This window comes from Triturus cristatus, chromosome 1_2 (assembly GCF_964204655.1).
Source record: "Triturus cristatus chromosome 1_2, aTriCri1.1, whole genome shotgun sequence".
Lineage (NCBI taxonomy): Eukaryota > Metazoa > Chordata > Amphibia > Caudata > Salamandridae > Triturus > Triturus cristatus.
Window position 1 is genome coordinate 360,067,908 of NC_140580.1, and position 23,243 is coordinate 360,091,150.

The following is a 23,243-nucleotide window of genomic DNA, read 5'->3' on the forward strand; positions in this document are numbered from 1 at the left end:
GACCTGCGAGTGCATGTAGTCGAGCTGATTTCAACCTGGTTGATGCCTATATTTTTTCATGAGACTTCAGCATTTAACTTGATGGTTCAGTGGCTACTCAATGAACGTGACGTCATTCATCCAGAAATTTATCTTAAGGGTCTAGTTTTTATCAAAGACGTTGGGGTCATTGGTCAATGAATGCAATGGAATTGAGATGGTGTCTTTTCCCTAATTTACAGCTCACTCATCCTCGATTGGCCTGGTCCTCTCTGTGCATTAGGCACTATGCATGTGTCGGTGATGGTTGCAGTGCAGTCACTAGGTGCAGGTTGGGCATATTTGTGGCACAATACTTTGCGTTCATTGCCTTCCCACTTGCCTCCACTGTCAACATTCTTGCGGAAGATAATGTTTGAGTACTTTCCTAGCAAGTTTACATAAGCTCATCCATCATCCCAACCCCTGTATGGGGTTCTTTATAAGTCCTGCAATAAAATAGTTTGGCAATAGTGCACCCATTTTACCGATACTTTCTGGGTTCTGTTTTTGTGGATGAGCAATTATCGCATAATTCACAGTCGGAATAGTCATTATTACCTGGTGTATTCTGTACCAAGCTGTGAAACTCAGACTATTGCTGTTTATCCCATGCACACAGCCCACCAGGTATGGCTGGGGTCATAATTTGCAAGCTACATGGAATGTCGATGCGAGATCAAACTTCTGATTGTGCCTAAAAAGGGATTACTGCAAAACTTAAAATGACTACCTAATAGTGAGGCACTGGTCAGCAGTTGCAGAAGTTGACTGCCCCCACAGCATAGTTAAGTGCTGGTGCTCTGAATTTACAGCACTATTGTCTCTCCAGAGACACAGAAGGAGAATCCACCATTTTGTGATTTTAACATAAATACTATATTTAATAAAGGCTCTACGGGTGTCTGTAGTGTGACTTTGTAATGCAATAATACCACTATTGGGCTGCTTTGGAATGCATGTTGTGAAGCATGTGAAGAAGAATTGGTGGAGGATGGAAGCAACTGGAAAATGTATTGCAACCTAGAAACAAATGAGAAAAATTAGAAGGTAAAAGATGTTTTCAGGTTTTTGTGGCGGTCGGTCTGTTTATCGTTGAGCACGCCAGTGAGACAGTTCCAGTTAACATGTAAAGTATTTTTCTGCAAAGCAGTGGCATAGTGGGGGGGGGGTGGGGTGGTCCACCTTGGGCGGCACACGTTTTGGAGCACTCACCTGCAGCCGTCACGGGGCAGCAAACGCAGGAATCACCAGCACCTCCCCGCTGCCACAGGGTGACAAATGCAGGGACCGCCACGGGCGGCCAAAGATCTAAGTACGCCACTGATGCAAAGTACTGTGTTTTAAATCCAGACACAACCACCAGGTTGTCATTAGGTGATCTCTTTTTTGCCTGAGTTGTATTTGGAAACTAAATCCTAAAGACCCTTGAGATAGTGGATCTATCCCTGAACAGCATGGGCTGTCTATCGGTTTCGTTCCTAAGGTGCAGATATCCTCCATTGTGCTCCACATCATAACCACTGTTAGAATCCGGGTTCTCTGGTTGCACAGGTAGGTACTTGTGACAAGCAGGGAACCTTCACTCTAGTCAGGGTAAGGGGTTACACTCCTAAAATAACCCCTGCTCACCCTCTAGGTAGCTTGGCGCGAGCAGACAAGGCTTATCTCAGAGCTTTATAGGTTAAGCATTTGTGAACACATACAGTAACCAAGTGACAACACTACAAATGGACACCACACAGGTATTTATATTTAAAAATAAGGATTCTTTATATAGGATTATTACAAGACCATTAAATGATTAAAAATACACAATACGGTTGCTTAATTGCTTAGTTTCTCTTAAGTTCTTAAATGCGACACTTTAAGTCAATGTACCTTAGATGCAACACGCAGGGCAACGAAAGTGTTGCAGCGATGCAGATGCGTTGAAATTCTTGGTGCAAAAGTAATAAAGACGGGATCTTCCAGATGCGTTACGCTTCTCCGATGTTGCGAGAAGGCTCGACTCGATGCGTCAGCTACATCGGCGTCACCTTTGGCGAGATGCGACGACAGCGGCCTTGGCAGCGGCACTCTCCTCCGACGTTGTGAGACGCTTCCGCTTGATGCGATGCTGCAGCGGCGACACCCCCTTCTGCGAGATGCGACGACAGCGGCTCCGACGGCGGCACGCTTCTCCGTGGATGCGAGGCGCTTTTCTGGATGCGGTGCAATGCGACAACTACGATGGCTGCGATGGCGACACGCTTCCTCCTCGATGCGAGACCCTCCTCTCGATGCAGTGCAATGCGACGGCTACGATGGCGGCGATGGCGACACGCTTCTTCGGCGTTGCGAGACACTTCCAGAACGATGCGAGACGCTTCCGCTCGATGCGATGCTGCAGCGGCGACACTCTCTGCGAGATGCGACGGCAACAGCTCCGACGGCGGCACGCTTCTTTTCCTTGCGTCGCGCTTCCAGCTCCTTGCGACACGCAGTCCCTCAGAAGGCCCAACAACAGCAGCAGGCACTTCCAAAAGTCTCTGGGGAGCCGGAGATGAAGCCCACTGGTCCTGGGACTTCGTTCAGGGGGCAAGCTCAGTTCAAGCCCTTGGAGATCTTTTCAAAGCACAAGTTGAAGCAAGGTCTTTAGTAGTCTTTCTCCTCTCCTTTAGCAGCAAGGCAACCACTGCAGGCCAATCCCCCAGGTCAGGGACAGTTACTCCTCCTACAGCTTTCCCAGTTCCGTCTCCTCTGGCAGAGGTTCTTCTTGTTTCAGCAGGATCTGATCTAATTTCTTGGGAGCAGGGTCCCAATACTTATACCCCTAATTCCTTTTTTCCTCTGGGGTAGGGGGGCCTTTGCCCGGTCCAAACCAGTTCTTGAGCACTCTGTTGACATGACTCTGCCTTTCTATTCAGGGTGCAGGGCAGAGACATCAGCCGCTCCGCAGGAGGTGGAGCCAGCATTGTGGTAGCAGAGCACAACCCTATTCAGAGGCCAGGTGTACTCCTCCCACCCATCTGACTGCCAATCTTCCTATTCACCACCAGGCTACCTAGCCCTGCCCCTCTGGGGTTCCCCAGCCCTGTCACTCACACATCCAGACAGGCAGATACACATCATAGCAGAGGCAGGCTGAAATGGTCAGGCAAGCAAATACCAACTTTCTAAAAGTGGTATTTGCAAACACAGAATATTAAAATAAACTTTACTAAAAGATGTATTTTATTATTCTGAGTTCAGGCATACTAAACTCGAATTTCTACCATGTTCCCTGGGTCTGTTAGGATCATAGAATGTAACAATTCTAGCAGCCCATTCTGGCCTATGGAGAACAGGTAGCCTTACAATAGTGAAAAACGAAAATGGCTGTAATTCACTATTAGGACATGCCACACACATCAGGGCTTGTCCTACCTTATGCTTACAATGCACCCTGCCCTTGGGCCTACCATAGGGGTGACTAATATGAAGTTAAGGGAAGGTTTAGGGACTGGGAAGTGGGTGCACTTACCCAGTCAGCATAACAGTACCAGACTGTATGCAGGTTCTGCAATGGCAGACCTTAGACATATTTTACCAGGCCGCTTCGGTGGGTGGCACAACCAGTGCTGCAAGCCCACCAGCAGCATTTGTATTTACAAGCCCTGGGCACTCCTGGTGCACTTTACTGGGGTCTGACAGTAAACCAAATAAGCCAATCATGGAATCCAACCAACATATACATTTTAAATAGGGAGCACTTGCACTGTGGCACTGGTTGGCAGTGGCACAGTGCTCTGAGCGGCCAACACCATAAAAACACATGAGGCACAGCGACAAAAAGTGGAAGGGAGACTCACGCCAAGGTACCAGGTCTAACAACCACATTATGGCCCAGTTTGTGCTGATGACTTAGCCAGTCGGACAAATTGGTCTAAAAGGCACTTGATCACTCCATCATGCTCTAGAAAGGTGACCAGTGTCTAGGAATCATAGGATTTCATATCAAAATATTCAGCAAGATATTTGAAAGCACCAAGAATGTAATATTTTGGCAAGATGATTGCCGCCTCCAAACCTTTTGTGATTTGTGACTGACATATCGAATAGAATCAGAGAAAGGAGCTATTTGACATATGGTGCTGCGTAAACCACAGTGTATCAAAGACCATACCAATGACAATATTTCACTATACTCTAGTTTCTAATTAAGATCTGTAATCCAAACTAAATTCCATAGCATTACACTCTGCATATGCAACAAATGTTCTCATAGCGCACGCGTATGTTAATTCAACACCAGCCGTTGTGACTCTCGTCCCTCCATGAGGATTGGATCAAAAGGAGTAGCCCTACGAGAGTGCTCTAAGGACACATTCTATACACACACAAGCTCCGTGCACAGATTAAAGCGCCGAGACACTCACTATGCCACCCAATACAGACCAGGCCATATAGCAGACAAATGGAACATCACCCACACACGACCACACTTAATATTGTTGGCTCTAGCCCATAATATGCATCCACCAATACATTCACTGTACATTACACACTAACACAAATTGACGCTGAGACTTGCTCAGTCCCAGTAAACCACAGCACTAAAAACGACAAGAATAGCTGATGATCACTGCGCAAGTGCCAATAATATAACATTTAATCCTGCCAACTTGGCAATATGCTTTGGTTGAGTTAGTGGATAATGTAATACCGGGAGCAACAAGTCAGGCTGGGCCATGTGGTGTAATACAGAAAAATCGTCAGTGATTGACAGTTCTTCCTCAAAGAATCTGTAATAGCTGGAAATTGTTTCGATCAAGACGTAGCTCATAACATAGACGTCAATCACTCATCTGAATCTTCTCTGTGTCTTGTGATTTATATTCAATACAGCGCTAAGGTGAATCTATTATACCCCTGTCAAATGGTTGAACACCGCGTGGATCAGGAGGGGATGCCAGTAGCTTCACCTGCTTGTCTTGTTCTGTTGCACACTAGTGCTAACTATGTGCTTGCTAAATCCAATCACTGTCCCTATGGATTTATTCTATTCTGGTAAACATTAATATCAATGACAAGGGAAGGTTGACATTCATTTTGACATGAATGCAATTTGTATTATGAAGTTCTGTCCTCGTCAATCTGTGATTATATTAAACCTAGAAATTGAATTTACGATGTCACTTGTAATGCAGACAACAGAAGGCAAACTAATGCATTTTCTAAATAGCACTGCAACGCACGCTTAATTCTCCGAAACGTTTTAATATAGAAAAAGGCAAGTTTTTCCTACGACTTTTAAGGATTAACTACCATGTTTCAGCTGTATGATAAGGACCATGACAATATCATGTTGACAAATAGCTTATCCAGGGAACAAACTGCACACCTGGTAAATAACGATGGCCTGGGATGCAGTGTTTCCCAGGTCAAATGTGCTCCCCATTCCTATTTAGCATCTCAGAATGGGGGATAACGCTCTAGTCAGTTGGGCAACTTGATTACTGTTATGGATTTTCATTTAACTAACACGTGTGTCAAAGGTATTTTAGTACTGGTTCACGTTAACTTTTCCACTTGTAAAAAGCACATCAGTACATTGTGAAGACAAAGCCCAGAACTAGAAATAATGGGTCCATAGTGGCATGGGAAATATGACTGCCCAAGCCATTGTGGGTCTGTGTATATGATTCATTATCACTAGCCTGTTCCATCAATATTGAAAGAGAACGTGCATTCGAAAGTCTGGTATTACCCACAAATATTTCCAACATTAATCCATGCAGATGCCCACATCCCAGGTTGCAATGAGCTTTATCTGGTGAAGCAATGGCTAGCTTGAAGTTCTGTGCAATCAAAGAATATCTAATTAGGTTTTTTTTGTAGTATTAAACACTGTAGAGCATACAGCAGACACAGCTGAGCAACTATGCTTGAAAGTTGCAATAGCAGCTTGTTATATCCTGTGGTCTCCTAGTTCCTTGCTGCTCAGCCTGTGTGAATGTGATGGAATAGAATGTTTATGAGTGCATGGTTTGGATTAGTGGCCGGTTGGGAATAAATGGGGCTGAGCGGGGGGGAACAGTGCTTACCATCTCACTTGTAGCTGAATAAACCTACTTATATAATCTACACTACCGGCTACCGGACTGATTACCTACAAGGGCCGTACAGTGTTTACAAAACAGCTCACGATCAAATCACTTGTGAACTGGGTTGAAGTACAATATCCACAGTGATGTCTTTGGAGACCAGAGCACTAGGAAAACTCAATGATTCCAGCAATATCTTATACTTTGCTTCTTTTCCTCCCCAGTATGCACTTTATAAAAAGATGACGCAGGCTGCCATCCTCATCCAGAGCAAGTTTCGCAGCTACTACGAGCAAAAGAAGTTTCAACAGAGCCGGCGTGCGGCTGTGCTGATCCAGCAGTACTATCGGAGCTACAAAGAATGCGGCAGGATGAGGCAAAGGCGTCGGACAGTCTCCATCGTGCAGCACAGAATTAGGTGCGTTCCATGAGCAGCAGGGCTCTATGATCAGTAACTGCATAACTTCAGCAGTGGCCAACTGGCCTACAGCAATTCCTCGATGGGTTGGCACAACTGCTAGTTCCTTAAGACTAACTCTGTGCCAGTACCTAGTGGACTTTCTGGTCTGCGATCCTTTTAGGAAACCTCCAAAAGTCATTTTAGCCTAAACTACCTCTGCCCTGCCTCTGCATAACCATGAAGGAACGCCGAGATCCAACACAGTCTTCATTTTTATTGCGGGTTAAAATCTCATTGTGGCAGGTAAGCTGTGCTCTGCTGTGTATAGCTAAAATCTGGTTTTTGGTCTCAGCCTCTCCGGTCTGGATAAATTTGTCACACTTTTCTGGTGATATCTTGGTAATGCAAGTAGCCCACATGCACAGCACATGCACCATTATTTCCAACTATTGTATTACATTTTTCTACTGTATTGTAGAATTTAAGAGCTCAAGACTGTCGAGGACACCCGAAAGGCAACATACATACAATCACTTTGTAGAGGATTCATAAAGACTTCTAAAGCTACTGATTTGAACAGTTGTGATATGGGCCACCACACTCAGAATCGTTCCCGAAAAAAATGAGTGCTCTACTCCCTGGATTAACCGCTCTAAAAAGCCTTAAAAATATCAAACAGAGAGAAGTGGGATGGGGACAACCAAGAGTTAACAGAAATTTAATTGGTCATCTGTGTTAATTGATTTTCAAGTATTTCTAATGAGCCAAATTGAAAACTCAGCAGTTTCATAAATCTTGTGTAGTAAAAAAAAAATCTTATTTCATTTTACTGTATTGTGGGTAATACAGTCAATTTATTTCATCCCAGAAAACAATGGGGCTTTTTCAAGGCTAGGCTAACTTTCTCAGATTTGATAAATATTCATCATTCTAGAAATAAGAGTGGCGTTTCTCAAATTCAACGGTTTCCTGTTTCAATTTAGGACAACACATAACGTAATTCTCTCCTAATCTGAGATAATCATTGCCACGCTATATCGATGTGATGCCATGTTGTGTTCGATATCGGTTACAGGCACATACAAGAGCGTAAGCATCACAAAGTGGTACCTACATTTCACATTATGAGAGAACGACTGTGTTTTTTTCTGCTGCCATGCGGCTGTCCTTCAAGCAGTTCTCTGTCACTAATCTTCCTTCCAAACCCCTGCTTTGCTCTGTTTAGAAGCAGTCTACTGACGAAGAAGCAGGACCAAGCTGCTCGGAAGATAATGAGGTTTCTGCGTCGCTGTCGTCACAGGTATGCAACCACTGGGGCATTTTGAAGTATTTTTGCTAATCAGGTCTGTTGCATTATACAGTGTGCCCTATAAGAGTTCACAATTCAATACTCATGGTTATTTGTATGTGTGATGCTCCTTTTACATTATCTTGTGAAACACCCATATATATTCAAATGGCTAAAGGAATTGTTTTACACCATGATCCCTTGATGTGCTTCTACAGTGGCGATGCCTATTTTTTCCTATCATGGATCTATAGTGTGTGCACCCATTGGCACAAACAAAACAGTAAACATTGCCATCCTGGTTGTGGATTCATTAGGGCCGCATGTGTGCAAGCGGTGAGATAGGAGTCTATGTCCAACCTCCTTAAATAAACGTGATATTCTTTTTCTTGATTTGATCTCTGGGCTCTGTGTGCAATGTGCTGCTAGATTTACATTGTCTTTCTTCGCTTCCCCCGGAGCTCTCACTGATGCTGCATTTTGGTGTGGTGATGATTCAATTTAGTCGTAGAGTAGGAAAGACCACTCTTTCTACTGGAAAAAAGAGTTCAGAAAATATTGTGAGCCTTTGTTTACTACATACTTAAATAGCAAGGATCTACTTCTGTAAGAACATCACCACAAATGAGTGCACTCTAGGCCTATGTTACAGAACAGATCCAAGCAGAAAGGAAACAAACCTAATGTTAAGTGTTAGAATAACACTAAAAGCAAACAACTACTCCTGGAGCTTTATTAACTTAGGGGGGAAAACAAGGATGGGTAGAATTCTTTAAGTAATTTCAGACACTGGTAATTTAATTAGGACTGTTTTCCAATCCATCATTGTATTTGCCATTATGGTCCAGAATAGGCAATATGCAAATTAGTATTGGCCATGCTCCATTTGCAACATTCCATCTAAAACTGCCTGTCCCCTGTAGAGCGGATCACAAGCAACGCTAAACTGATTGGTCCTCACCAATATGGTGCAGCTTCAGCCCAATAGCAGAATGAACCCAGGACCCACGTCTTGGCATCCCTGCCACTTAGAGTGTCTATCTTAGAAGAATAAAAATTTGCAATAACGTTGTCCAGTGCAATTGTAATTCCACCCGACCTACGAAATACGTATAAGCTTACTCTTTTGTATGTGCATGCAAGTACCTCATTAAACCCCTCCCTATTTCTCTCTTAACCTCTCCCATTTTGTAGTTAGTATTCCCCATTTTCCAGACACACTCACATTTACTACTAAAACGTATACTTACGTTGCCGAGAGGCTATAGTCCGGATGAAGTTGTCTTCACAGAGAAAGATAGGAAAGGCAGAGGTAGAATCGCCGCACGCACTTTTGTGAATAGCATTTCGAAGTAGTACTACTGTTGAACTATTAAATACAGTACAAAATGCAGTTTGCGAATAGGTCCTGTCCTGCTTACACGGTTGCCCGGTACTCTGCACACCTCTGTGTCTTTACTCTTCCATTCCATACCTGTCCATTCTATTTGCTCCTGTCCTTCTCTGTATTTAGAACTCAGAGCACCTGCATCCTAATAGGACTGGAAGAAATTGAGTGATTGTGCAAACCAGGATCTGTTGTGAAATAGGGTGATTGTTAAAATTCAGGGCCAGTTCTGAGCAAAGCAGTGCCAAGCAGCCACCTAGGTCGCCACAAGCAGTCTGGGTCACTTTGCACATGCAGTAAATGTGGTCTCACTTTCAGGGGAGGACGGCGATTGCAAAATGTCATGTTGTGGAAAGTGGCTACAATTGTTACAGGGGCTTTAGGGTAATCTATTCTGCTGATAAATTCAGTGTGATTTCAGAACATTAAGTAGAAATACCACTAACAATTTTTAGTGGAATAGATTTAGGGTGGAATGAGTGGACTTTCTAATTTTATTTTACAGATGCTTGCGCTAAAGCCAGCATATGCTAATAACAGGCATGCCCCCGGTGGCGTGGAATACTGACCACAGAATTTGTGGGTATTTGGGCTTCTGGGTTAATTTTTTCAAAGGGAGAATCATGTTCCCTACCTCCAATTATAAGATAAGCTATCCTGTTCATTGATTATAAACTTGGTAAAGCTGTGCGTGCATGTTTATATGAAAGGACAACATTTCTATGGATTTTTTTCTATTTAATTTTAATTTTCAGATTTTATGTATCGCTGCTATGGCTCAGGGGTATCAGAGCACTTACAAGTGTATTGTTTGCATCACTCATCGGAAGAAATGATTTGAGTTACAGCGCAGGAAAAGGCAAAAACAGACATTCAAGAGTTCTTAAGCGATCAATAGCTCAAGTGTCTTTCAAAGAGAAGAGTCTATATTTCCATTTTACAGGTAGTATGATGTGGGGTCATATAGAGGGTCGTAGGAAAGGAGTTCCAGAATCTTGTGTGTGGTGCAGGCACTTTTAAATTGAGCTCTCGCCTCAATGGAAAGCCATTGGATGGATAGGTGTGATGGCTAGATAGGTGTGATGTTGTCAAATATTTAGTGTCCAGTAACAAAGCAGGCTGCAACTCTTAGAACTGTTTTGAGTGGAGGTAAGTGTGCGTTTCGGATCCAGAGCAGCCTTGGGTGAAACAGTGCACTCTTGGCCATGGCTGTGATTTGACTCTGGAAGTTGAGCCAATTGTGGAAGATGGAAGTAAGAGACTTGGCATTCGGAACAATGGTGGGTGGCACTCCACAGCGGAGAGTGGGTATATGCATTCTTGTACAGGTAGGTTGGATTTTTTCAGAGATATAAGAAGGAATTCTGTTTTCATAGGGTTGTTTAGTCATAGGTGTTTGGACACCACCAGACAGACTCGGGGGGGCTTTTGCATTTTAACCATACATCAAGCTTCCAGGTAGACAGAGTGCCGTTTGTGGAGAGAAGGGTTGCTCCAACAGAATCAATAGACATCCAGCCATTGGGCAGGCATGCTCAGGCAAATCAGTGTCTGATTGGATGAGGTGGGTGAAAATGGAGCATGAATGTTGATTGGAAAGATCTTTAGGATGATCCACTCAATTATTGGCTCCTGTGTGTATGCTTGATGAACGGTTCGCGAAGCATCTGAGGCTCTGACGTCACAGGAAGCCAGAGTTTGTGCAAAAAAAGGAAGAGGGAAGAAAAGGACTTAGGCACATTTCTCACAACCCTACTTCTCCCCGACAGGTGTGTACTCACTTATATCACAGGACTATTCAGTAGCATTGGAACTAGGGGTGCGGGAGGTGCTAGCACACCCCATTTAACCTCGAAGAACTTCACATGGGGAAAACTACATTAAAAAGACAAATGACATGTTTTTCTTCTGCAGCATTTTCTGTTTTCAAAGGCAAGTTAAAATGTCAGGAAAGTTTTCGGAGAAACTGTTGTTAAATATTTTAACATGAAACCACATATTTATATTTTCCTTTCTATGACTGCAAATAAGGAAACTGTCCTGGGTTCAGGCATGTATAAAAGGAGGATAGAGAATGGCAATTTTTTGTAATACAGAGGTAAATAAAATATGTTACCGAACTAGAAATTCATTTACAGGTATTTTCGATTATCCCAGAAGCATACTAAGCATATGATTCATAATTGTGAAGCGAGACAGTGTAAAAAGATTTTAGTAGGTTCAAAATAAAGCAAGAGATTTTATACAAGACTAAAATTGGGTTGATGTATTAGTTCTCCATTTTCATTATGCCTTTTCATTTAAAATTAACAGCAACTGCAAAACCAACATTTGCTGGGAGCATTTCAGGACATTTTCAGACTAAAACATAGGGTTCCCACTGAAATGTCTTTATTTACACCTGCCAGAAATGCCCAAAGGGAATCCTAACTATCATAAATCGGTTTACTCTGCAGCATAAACCCCACTCCTAAAATTGTTCCAACACAACTGAGAGTATCCACTTCAGAATCAGCATAATATGACTAATATCCTGATATTTACTCCCTTAATCTATAAGTGAGACTGTTCAGTTCAGATAGCAGGGAAATTCTAGACCATATCTGATAGCCACGATTTTTAATTATCTTCGTCTTGCCTTTTCATCTAAATAATTTTTAATTGAATACAAAGTTAGCCACAGGGAGGGAGTGTTTTTCCACGATTGCAATACGGATACAACCACAAAGGATTAATTAAACTAATAATTTTAGATGGGATTAAAATAATGTAACTGGACTGAAATTGTGTTTAATATGAGAATGCTTGTTCACTGAATGTGTTTTGTAATGCATAACAGCTCAATTCTATTGACTGTTTGTCTAAAAAAGGTATACCCACCATGTAACAAAGACTGATTATCCCTAATTTATTCCCAGAGAATGGGAACAATAATTATACTCTACAGTACATGCCTCAAGCTAAACTTTTATTTAGGGCCTGAATTGCTATTAGTATCAAACTCAATGATTCGATCTGTTAGTATACAAGTCAATGATAAACGATTTATCAACATCAGAAGGATGAAAGCCGAGTCTGCCCTTCTGTGATTTGATGCTATGTTCTGGAAGTTATCCATGTATCTCTTCAGGGGTTGCTTCAACCACTTAGTTGGTATATACAAGGGGGAAAAAGCTCTGATTGTTCTTGACAGTCTAGTGCAGTTATGAACCTCTTATGATTTATTGGTTACCCAGCTGCTTCACGCTGAAATTGAAAATTCATTTATACAACGCTTACTACACCCGAAAAGGCGTTGAAACTATATTCCATCCTATATTAAATGTGGTATCGAGATCCAGCTCCCTCCACATGCTTTTTGTTCGCCTGTTCAACAGTGACATTCAGCTGTGCCTTGGAGTGCCATTGGACAATGACATCCATTTTGTGAGAACGTGTCTTGCCACCATTCCATCCTAGAAGAAGGACGTTTGCAATAATCTCTAAAAGATATGGCCTGCAGAGTGAAACCTTCGAGAGGTTTCTCCACCTCTATTGTGATATGCCAAGTCCCTTGGTTTCTACATGGCCATAAACCAATCTTTAAAAGACTACGCCGCAAAATATGCTCATATGGCCCAGTGCCCGAGTTGCCTACTCCACAGAAACAAGCCCTGTCTTCCCGACAACATTTTTTAAGCCACTGGTCAAGCGCTTGTACTTTTTGACCTAGACAGTGGTAATACTCAGCTGACCAGCCTCTCTAGCCCCACCCTGGCACCCCTAAAAGTGGATGCCAGTCTGCTCTACCAGGAGAAATGTCGTCAGATCAACCACCGCCCTAAAACAGACCCACAGCCTTCCGTTCCCGACTGCCATCCTCATAATAATTATAACTACTCTTCCTGTATGGCAAACTCTGCCATTTGGTCTCTATGCCCTGACAGGATATATTAATTGCTATCTAGCTCCAAGGGGCTCATTTTATTGACCTCAGAATCAAAATGCCACCTGTGGCTTGTAACCTGTGACCTTCAGGTTACGCACAGATCTCTCTAAAGGATGTATATCTAACTTGTGTGTTCAACTTGCATATCATCCCAGAAGACCATTTACATATATATAATAAGATTCATTTCGGCAATTGCCATAAAAGCAAACAATCATTTAAACTGTAAAAAAGCATGAAATAAAAACACTTAAAAACATAATAAATAGATTTAGCTTCTTTGGAAGCTGAACTTACACAAACAGAATTGTTAAATGCTTTAACCCCTTGCATGCCCGCCCCTTTCCCCGCCCAGTGCCGCGCCTTTCATTAGCGGGCGGAGTTCATGACGAGCTGGACTCGTCATGGGCACAGCGCCACCGCAGCCCATGACGAGTCCAGCTCGTCATGGGCATTGAAGGGGTTAAAAACTCTTTAAAAAGACAAGGCCCCAGGCCCAGACGGCTTCTCAGTGGAATTTTATTTACATTTCGTTCATCTATTACTCCCACACTTACACACTCTTCTTTCTTCCTTTATCGCTTCCCGTAATTCCACTGGCTCTTTTTCCAACCGGTGATCTGTCTAATACCAAAAGCTGATAAGGATTTACGTTACTGTAACCTATATCCTTAGTCAACATAGATTATAACATTTTCTCGAAAGCTCTAGCCCTAAGATTAGAACCACATCTCCCCATGCTGCTTGGAAAAGAACAATCAGGTTTTGTCAAAGGTCGCAACATCACTGACAATACACGCTTATTCTTTGACATTTTATCTAAATCATCGCATTATCTGGACTCCTTGGCGGCAATTGCGTTAGATGCAGAAAAGGCCTTTGATAGGGTTTACTGGCCTTCTATCTTCCACGCTCTCAAGTGGTTTGGGTTTGGACCAAAAATCATTTCTTTAATAGTCCTACTTTACTCTGAGCCCAAGGCCGCCATATCTACCAATGGCCTCATCTCTCCCTACTTTAATCTTAAACGAGGAGTACGCCAAGGATGCCCCTTGTCCCCTATTCTTTTCAATTTGGCCTTAGAACCCTTTCTCTCAAGAATACGCCAGAATAACTCAATCACAGGTTTTGTTTCGGATCCTCAACAAATTAAGCTGGCAGCATATGCTGACGATAATTTTGTTTTTCTCTCCAAACCACAATCTTCACTTACAGCTTTCATGGGAGAGGTGGAGGCCTATGGATTGGTATCTGGCTATAAACTGAATAGAGGAAAATGTGAGATACTACCCTTAACCAAATACACCTTTAAGGATGATTTTAAGATCTCCAACTTTACTTGGAGCTCTAAACATATAAAATATCTTGGTATCTGGTTCTCTCCCTCTATAAAGACATCTATCTCTTTAAACTTAGACAAATGTTCTGCCAAACTTAAAACTTTGGTTGCAAGATGGCATCCCCTTCATCTTTCTTGGTGGGGTCGGTTGGACACAATCAAAATGATGTTGACTCCAATAGTTTTGTATATCCTTTCTAACATTCCACTTTCCATTCCATCTAAATTCTTTCAAAAGATTAATTTCTATTTTGACTTCTTTTTTATGGAATGCTAAAAAACCAAGAATGGCGTTACAGAAATTAACAAGACCAAAATCTGAAGGCGGTGTCAATTTCCCCCATTTCTCCAATTATCACAAAGCCTTTCAGTTACGACAACTATCAAATTGGACCACTAATCAATCTGAAGATAAACCTCTCTGGGTGGATCTTGAGACCTCATTTTTATCTCCCTTCTGATTTCAGGAATATCTCGCCTTTACTCGCAAACCACAAAAGCTCTCTACTCCCATAATTAAACAATCCTGTAAACTACTATCCACTGCACCCCACTTAGTAGTACATAATTTAGACACTTTTCTCAATTCCACAATTTGGCACAATAAACAAATCCTTCTTAATAGGAAACCTATATTTTGGAAGGCTTGGAGAAATAAAGGTCTACTCTGAGTTCATCAATTTTTAGATCAGGGCGCACCCATTCAATTTACGCGATTACAAATTCTTTATCATTTGCCTCCTTCCTTTAAACCTAAATGTTTGACCTTGCAGAAAGCAATACTTGATACTTCTGCTAAACTCAAATCTTCACCTTCCTCACCCTCCCACCCCCTTTTCCCATGGCATAACCTTTTGCACATAAACCCCAAAGCATCCACCATTTATTCCCGTTTAATGGTACCTCCTGAGATCCGAGACAAAACCAAAGTGGAACTCTCGTGGGAATCCGATCTGGGAACAAATTGGCCTATCTCTTTTTGGAACAGAATTTGGATGAAACTTGGGAAATCATCCAGAGCGGCCAGTACAACACAAACACTCTTCTTTATTTACAACAGATTGTTTCTTACCCCCACATACCTACATAAAATACACAACACAAATCTCAACACTTGCTGGACATGTTCCCAGGTTCACGCTGATCTCCATCATATGCTTTTCACATGTCCACATGTTTTTATATTCTGGAAACAGGTCTGGCACCAAATCAACACTATATTTCACACCACAATTCCACTCTCCCCTACAAACATTTTCCTAGGTTGTTTAACACCGGACTGGAAAACAAGTCAATCCCAGTTACCACTTATTGATTTGTTAATAGCTGTAGCTTTTCAGCAAATATAAAAAAACTGGAAAGATTCCTCTAAATTGTCCTATTTAGCTTGGTGGTATGCTGTATGTCACAATCATCACCTCGATACAGCACTCGTTCATCCTATCTCTCTTGCTACTAAACGTTCTCACCTTTGGGGCCCACTCACACAATTTCTAGAGGATACCGTGAAGAAAACTCCTTTACCTAGTCCCTCACAACATGAAGTGACCAAGCCTCCTTGACCTCCTATTGTTTATTTATAATTATGTTTAATTTATCATTTTCTATAATATATATATTTTTTTATTTTCATTTTATTTAATTGTGTATTTTTATCATGTACTGTTATTTATGATTTCTGTGAACCTTTGCTTGTATTCATATCATCTTCTATATTATCCTTGTACTATTTTAATGGATATTATATATCCTTATTGTTCTTTATTACACCTTCATGTATTTATGTATTAACAAATGACTGCATATATGAAGTATTGTTTTTATGATCATATTAATCTTTTCAATAAACCTTTTCTTGAACTTAAAAAGCATAATACAGAGAATATAGAATAATTAAGATGCTGAAATACCCACAGTTAAAAGTATTTATAGTACCCACAATTGAGACTAGTGGCATGGCGGGGGAGCATCACAACAAATTTGGGAAGCAGGAACTGGATTTCATCCAACAACTCCTTTAACGGTTATCTTCTATTACACAGTCTACACAACTAGGAAACACGAGGGTATTACCGCTATGTACTAGGCGACCATTTACACAAACAAATGTGGTTGCATGACAGGCAGGCTCTACACTCCTCAGCAGAGGGTGCCTCTCCTGTAGTGCCTTGCTCACCAGATTTCAAATTCAAAACACTCTAAAGAATGTACAGAGGCAGGCCTTCATCACATATGTCCCAAACTCTGGAATAAGTTACCCCTACACCTCACAATGTCCTCTTCACTGTGACACTTCAAAAACATCTGAAAAAGAGTCCGTTCACTATCTTCCAGCCTCCCTATGTCTGAGTGCCCTGCCCGTCTAACTGTCCCTTGGGATGTGAATTTGCTCTTCACCATATGTACATTCCTAACGAACCTAGAAACCACACTCTTGGGCTACTTAGCTATGCCAAGTGCGCTCCTACTATCTCAAGCTTGTCTATAATTGACTTCATTCAAAGAAATCGTATAAGAAAGGGAGTTTATTCAAAAACCTACTGATATTTCCTATCTGTGGGTAGCACCAGTTGGGCCTCTACCAGCAGAGGTAACCCCCAGTGGTTAATTTGTGCTCGTGGTTGCAGGTAAGGGGTACCACCATCCATTTATGTGGACCAGGCCATATTTTCCATCATCAGACTTTGCTTGATGGAAATATAGGCAGAAAAGGGAGAAATGAGGAGGCAGAGAAAGATGAGAAAACAATTATAAAGAAAGAAAGCAGGGATTAAAAAGAACTTGCAATGGTGAGATAAGGAGATGGAACATGTAGGGTGGTGGAAGAAAGCGACTTGTTATTGTCCAGCAACGCCGGCACTTAGCTGCACTGGTGGCGGGTTCTAAGAAAAAACATTAGGCTACTGCATATACATAAATATACATACACATACATATTACACAGTGATAGTGGCCTCTGGTCAGTTATTCGTGAGTCAGAGATTCCATTTATCGTTTGCTGAGAAATTTGCCGCCATTGGCACATTTTCATGAAACTTTCCAAAAAAACGTACATCCACCTTCATTCCTTCCTAGAAAGTTTTTGGGTGATCCATCAAGCGGGGTTCAAGTATAAGGGGGGTGTCGAAATACACTCTTTTCCTCATCAAAAAGATATGAAAAAATAGACAATGACATGGAGAAAATGCCTAAACAGAATTACACTTTATTTGGGAGAAAGCAAGATCTTTACTCATAACGCATGTTTTTTGTTATTTGGTGAAAATCTGTTCAGAGGTTTTTGAGAAACTACGGTTAAAAATGTATAGATATATTGACAGTTGGTCCCGGTGGAGTCCCAGAGGATCGCCAACTCAAAAAATAAAGCATTCACATTGACTGAGAAGGCTTTTTTCTCTTTGGCGGTCTTGCTTCCGTGGGAGAGAAATAGCCCAACTGAAACCTGAAAAAAGATGTTGCGGCCGTCATTACAGGTCTTGGGGGCTCTGTCCTTGTGTCTTGCAAATAAAAATAATAAAAGATAGGAGGGGCAGTTTGGAGTACCGCTGGATCTTGTGGTTGGGGGTCGCAGAAGGACAACCCCTGGGGTTGAATTTCTTTTTTTTGTGCGGGACAGACCACTATCCCACAGGAGTTTTGTGGGAACCAGCATGGCTACTGTGTACTCCAGCAGGAGGAGTCCTATGGGAGCCAGTGCAGCCTATGGCTCCCGTGGGAGTGGGTAAAGAATTTTTCAAAAGGAAGAATGTTGGGTGGAGTTCAGTCAGTGGATGCCCACTATTTGGGGCTTGGCTGCCTGTGGCAAGTTGCGCTGAGGGCCTGCGGGCAACCTGCAACGGTGCTCAACCGAAGACAACTGTGTGCAGGGGATTGGCTGCAGACGTGTCCTAATAATATATCACTTTATGTTAAAAAACTATATAAATTCACTGAAAATGGCAAAGGTTAAAAGGGAGTTAGACGTAAGTACGATAATCAGATTTTAACTGAAGTAAAAAAAAAAGCACTTAGAAATTCACAGAAAAAACAAAGGTTAAAATGGAGTTATACGTCAGTCTATTAATAACAAAACTAATATTTTAAAACAAAAAACACTGAAATTCACCAGTTATACATAAGTGACCAGTAGAACTTCCACTGCTATGATGCACTGCTTATGACTGCACATATAACATCATTGACGACATCTGAAATCTACAGTAGTGTAAGTTAAACTGATGTCACTTACATATAACTGGTGAATTTCATTGTTTTTTTTTTTATTTTTACAAATTAGGCACTGGCAAGATGTTGTGTTCCTTGTCACTGGGAGCTCTTCGTCCTCAGAGGATGTAAGTCAGTACTCGAGCAGCACTTTAAAACTCCAGAGTACAGTGATAGTCTGAGCTCCAGGCATCTTCCAAGAATTTGTTTCCCATGAGCATTTCCTGCGTGATCAGAGGCTTAATGAAATAAACATATTAGTGAGAATCACACGAACAGATGTGTTCAGCTCCTTGTTAACAACACTGGCTCATGGGAATCTCTAAGGTTCTCAGGTTTATTATTTGCATCTATATAAGTTAAACTTTGACCTCAGTACTGGCTTCACTGGTCCCCAAAGGATCCTCGTGTCTAAGCACCAAATATGCTTTGGGACAGATGAAGTTAAGACATCTATATGCAATACAATGCAGAAACAAGTATTAATCAAAAATTATCTGCATTTTTTTATTGAATCCGCACACTTTTAAATCTTTATTTCTAGTCAATGTTCCTCTACGCTCCAAGACCCAAAGAATCTACATTTATTTTTACACGTGCCTTCCATGTATAGATATATAGTAGCTCCACAATCCGAACATTCTCATATATTCACATAAATTATGTATACAACATACAAATAAAAATTGTGACCCATACAATCGAGTGAATTTTCTGTTAGGAAATATGATAATTGCTTTTTCACTCAATGTAAGTGTGAAAAAAAATCAATTACAATTAATGAAAAATAATTTAATTTATATGGCATATGCGTTTTCAAAAAATGTATAAGTCTATAATTGCATAGGGAGATTTGTGTGCAATTTTATTTGTTTCACTAAGTCTGTACTTTAGATAAAAGTACAAATCAAATTGCTATTCTAGATGTACGCCTGTTTAACGCTTTGAAAAAATGTGGGGTATTGTTTCAATTTGCAAGACTTTCTGCACAACTTGCACCTAGTTCAGGCAGGTGTAACTTTAGTACTGAAAATAACACTTCTGAATGAATTGAATATGTTTGTGAATCCTCCCAAACGTGTAGTTAGATTAATTTCCATTTCACTGTTCACCCCTTGACCACACACAACTACTCTTGCAGGAGGCAATAATAAATATAAACAAAGAGCAAAGATAGCAACGTTAATGCTACATAAGTTAAAGTTCACACTTGCAAAACTAGCTTTTTGAATCCCTATGCAAGGAGAGGTTGCATTATTTGTGTGCAGTTCAGACTTAGATATGATAATATATTTGTACGTCAGCCTAAAATGTTGTAGGACAAAGTAGAGAGCAAGTAATAATATACATAGGAAGTAAGATTACAGGATAAGAATGAGGAGGAAGAGCACATGGAGAAAGGAAAATAAGAGAAAGTAAAAAAGTAAAAGATCAACAAATAGCAGAACGGAAAAAAAGTTAAAGAAAAGAATACAAGTATACACCATTGTGAATATAACAAAGAATAGAGTGAAACAGGAAAATGAATTAAAAGTATGGTGAGAAATGCCAAAATTGATGAATTGTAATTGAAGGTAGGTAAGTGGCCGAGGAAGGAGTTGTCATGAATATCTGTGCAGAGAACACACAACTACTCCCCATGACCAGCAGCCCAGGCAATGCTGTAATAATCCAGCTCATGGGGCAGACATTTTTCCTATTGATTATATGTGTGTACAAATTGCGGTATCCTTCCGAGACCATAAAAAGAAGTACCATCGAGAAATATCTGTTCAGAGCTTGGAGATTTCAAGGCTTACAGACATGTTATACATACATTATTTCCATTAATATCTATAGTTCTAAGAATAATTCAATTTTAAGTGTTACAGATTGTTTACCAAACAGATCATTCATTCACATATAATGTTTTTGCCTGACAAGTGCAGCTTCAGAGAAGAAGTCCCCGGAGCTCTAGCTGTGGGAAAATATTCTAACATTCTCCAGGAGTGTTGTTTATAAACCTACAACATAACATTTCGTTAGCCAGAGAAGGGAAGATGGTGGTGGGTGTTGTTTTCCTGACAAGGTGCTCACCAGGTGAGGTCCCACTGCGTTAAATACCCAGCATGAACGCTTGAGAGGCGTGTCTGACAAGGGTAGGGAGGGGAGACCTAGGAAAGGGAAGAGTAGGAAATAAAACATAAGCAGCGACGAAGAAAGCCGGGAGGTTAGAAGACTTCCGAAAAAAACAGTTATCAATGAAAGCGTAATCAAATAAAAAAAAAACCAATTTTTTCCTTTTATCATTCCTATCTTCTGCTGACTCAAGTTTATAATTATTCAATCTATAATTGCTGATGTCAATCTGAGTTGCATTATTCCATCTGGGCTTTCCATAACACAGTTTTTGTTGTACTATTCCGTAAAGAAATGTGTGTAGCTCTCAGTCAAACAATTGTAAGATAACCTTGCAACGCTCATCGCATTATTTCTTCCTTTCGCTTTCCTCACTGTGTCAAAGTCTCATGATAAAATAAATAAATCCTTGTTCCCAAAAATGAGTGCCTGCAACCACAGACAAAAATAAAGCTCTGACATCACGGAAGTCCAGCTTCCAGCAGGGTCGGATCCATACCAAGTTTTCAGAACTACCACTGACTCCCAACAATTCGTTTTTTAGAATAATTGAGGTAAATTTATTTAAAGGGGGAAATCTTCAAAATTTGAAATGGATTAAGATTTCATTAAGCAACGCTAGACAACCCTACCAATCAGAGTAACTAGGTGTGAAAACTATCCCATATCCCCCTTCTCTTTAACATCTTTTCTGACATTTTTCGGCTCATTTGATTTTCTTTCTGCATTTGCCACATCATATGGGATTGATTCAGCAGCCGATGCTCCGCATTCCCAGCCGGGGAAACACATCAGTTTTCTGTTCTGTGTATTAATTTGATACAATGCAAGATTTATACAATGCCACCTCTTTGCTAATAGATGTTTGATGTTGTTTTGCTGTCTGAAGCCCCCTTGTGGACCATAGGCTGTACAAAAGGGTGAGTTTAGCTGCTGCTAGTCAGTATAATCTCTTTATTTATTATATACATAAGTTGCTTGGTGCCTGCTTGCATGGGGCTGCGGCCCATGGACGCCCACGAGCATCATTTTCCTGAATGATGGCGATAGTAAAACTTAACTAACATTTATGTCATACAAATACTAACCCTACTGTTCCTCAATAAGGGACAGCAGAGTGCAGTAGTTTGAAATAATGCATGTTAGAGAGCGACATCCAAGGCTACAGATGCCGCCACTGGGCATGCTCTGAAAGTGGTGGAAGGAACTGTCTTGGCCTATAAAAACACAGCTTCGCTCCGGAAGCTCTTTGCAACTTGAATGGGTCAGTTCTGATAGCAACAGCTCAGGTTCTCTTGCATTAGTGGACATCACACAGTTTCTCTCTGCTTCAGTACAAACTAATTCAAATGTACATCAAATCTTGCTTGAAGACTGAGCATTAGTCAGAATAGATCTATTTTGTGGTATAGTGTAAATCTGTCAGCAGTTATAAATAAATTTAAAATGAAATGCTAGCTCAGCAAATCCAAGAGTAATTTACTGTCACTTTGTTCAAGCTAGCATTTGGATACCATTTGGAGGTCAAAATCGTATTTTATTGGTTGTATGCCTCGCAGTGTTACCTCATCCATGACCTTTGAATTTGCTGAAATTTGATTGGCAGAAAGTCTGCGGCACTCTCAGGGCCTTCTACTGAGTCTGTCATCCGCAAAGGGGATACGAGCACATTTCAAATCGATGGCAAATACAATAGTTTCTCCCAAAAATACACCACAAAGTGGCTGTAAGGTTTTCTACATGCCTTCATTTTCTGCAAGTGTTGTCTAGAACACTATTATAGGGATTACAATCATATGTAGTCCACAAACGTTTTCCCCCACAAGTGTGATCACAACTAGGCTTTGTTACCAAATTATTTCCAAACCTCCAAAAAGTAAATAAAATTATATGGTTGAATATTGTAATAGTCTTATACTGCAGCGGACTGTAATTAAGAGTTATGTTTGCACCTGTAAGTAGTAAGGGCTGTAATTGATTAACACAAGTAGAGAAATAGTAGAATCAGGTGCAGGAACACAAACAAATATTGGCATCAGGAAGACAATGGGCTGCCCGTGCCACCTGATTGCTACTATGCTCTGTGCAAGACTACATCCAACAAGTCAACAAAAAAATTGGTGAAGCCATGACAAGTTAATTGAAGGCAAAACAGTAAAACTGCAGAAAAAACAATCAGTAGAGGCACAGTAACCAACACAATCAGTTACCTTTGCCTAAGAAACGATTAGCGTTTTAGAACAAAATACTCCCAGATGAAGACTGTGAGGATGTGTAATTTAGGATGGTGTCTAAGTGCGCCAAAAAGGGATAAACTCCAGACTTCCCATTCAAGAGTAGGGCTTTGAGGAAACCTATGCATGCTACAGCACCAAAGACCCGGGGAATGATACCATCATACCTTGCATGGTGTATGCACTTCCAGAAAAGCTTGCTGAGAGGAATCGTCATTGGATATATTTGCTTATGCAATATGAATGTTTGCTCGATTTTC

General features: G+C 41.1%; 1 protein-coding gene across 2 annotated transcripts in view; it reads left to right on the plus strand.

Moving 5' to 3' along the window:
- Positions 1-23,243, plus strand: part of CAMTA1 (calmodulin binding transcription activator 1) — a 3,052,768-nt gene that overhangs the window by 2,976,055 nt on the left and 53,470 nt on the right. The window contains exons 20-22 of one of the 2 annotated variants that reach the window (XM_085604488.1): positions 6,311-6,504; positions 7,712-7,786; positions 21,639-21,669. In XM_085604488.1, coding sequence (XP_085460614.1) covers positions 6,311-6,504; positions 7,712-7,786; positions 21,639-21,669 — 300 coding nt within the window. The remainder of the gene's footprint in view (positions 1-6,310; positions 6,505-7,711; positions 7,787-21,638; positions 21,670-23,243) is intronic. The other variant, XM_085604480.1, reaches the window with a different exon arrangement.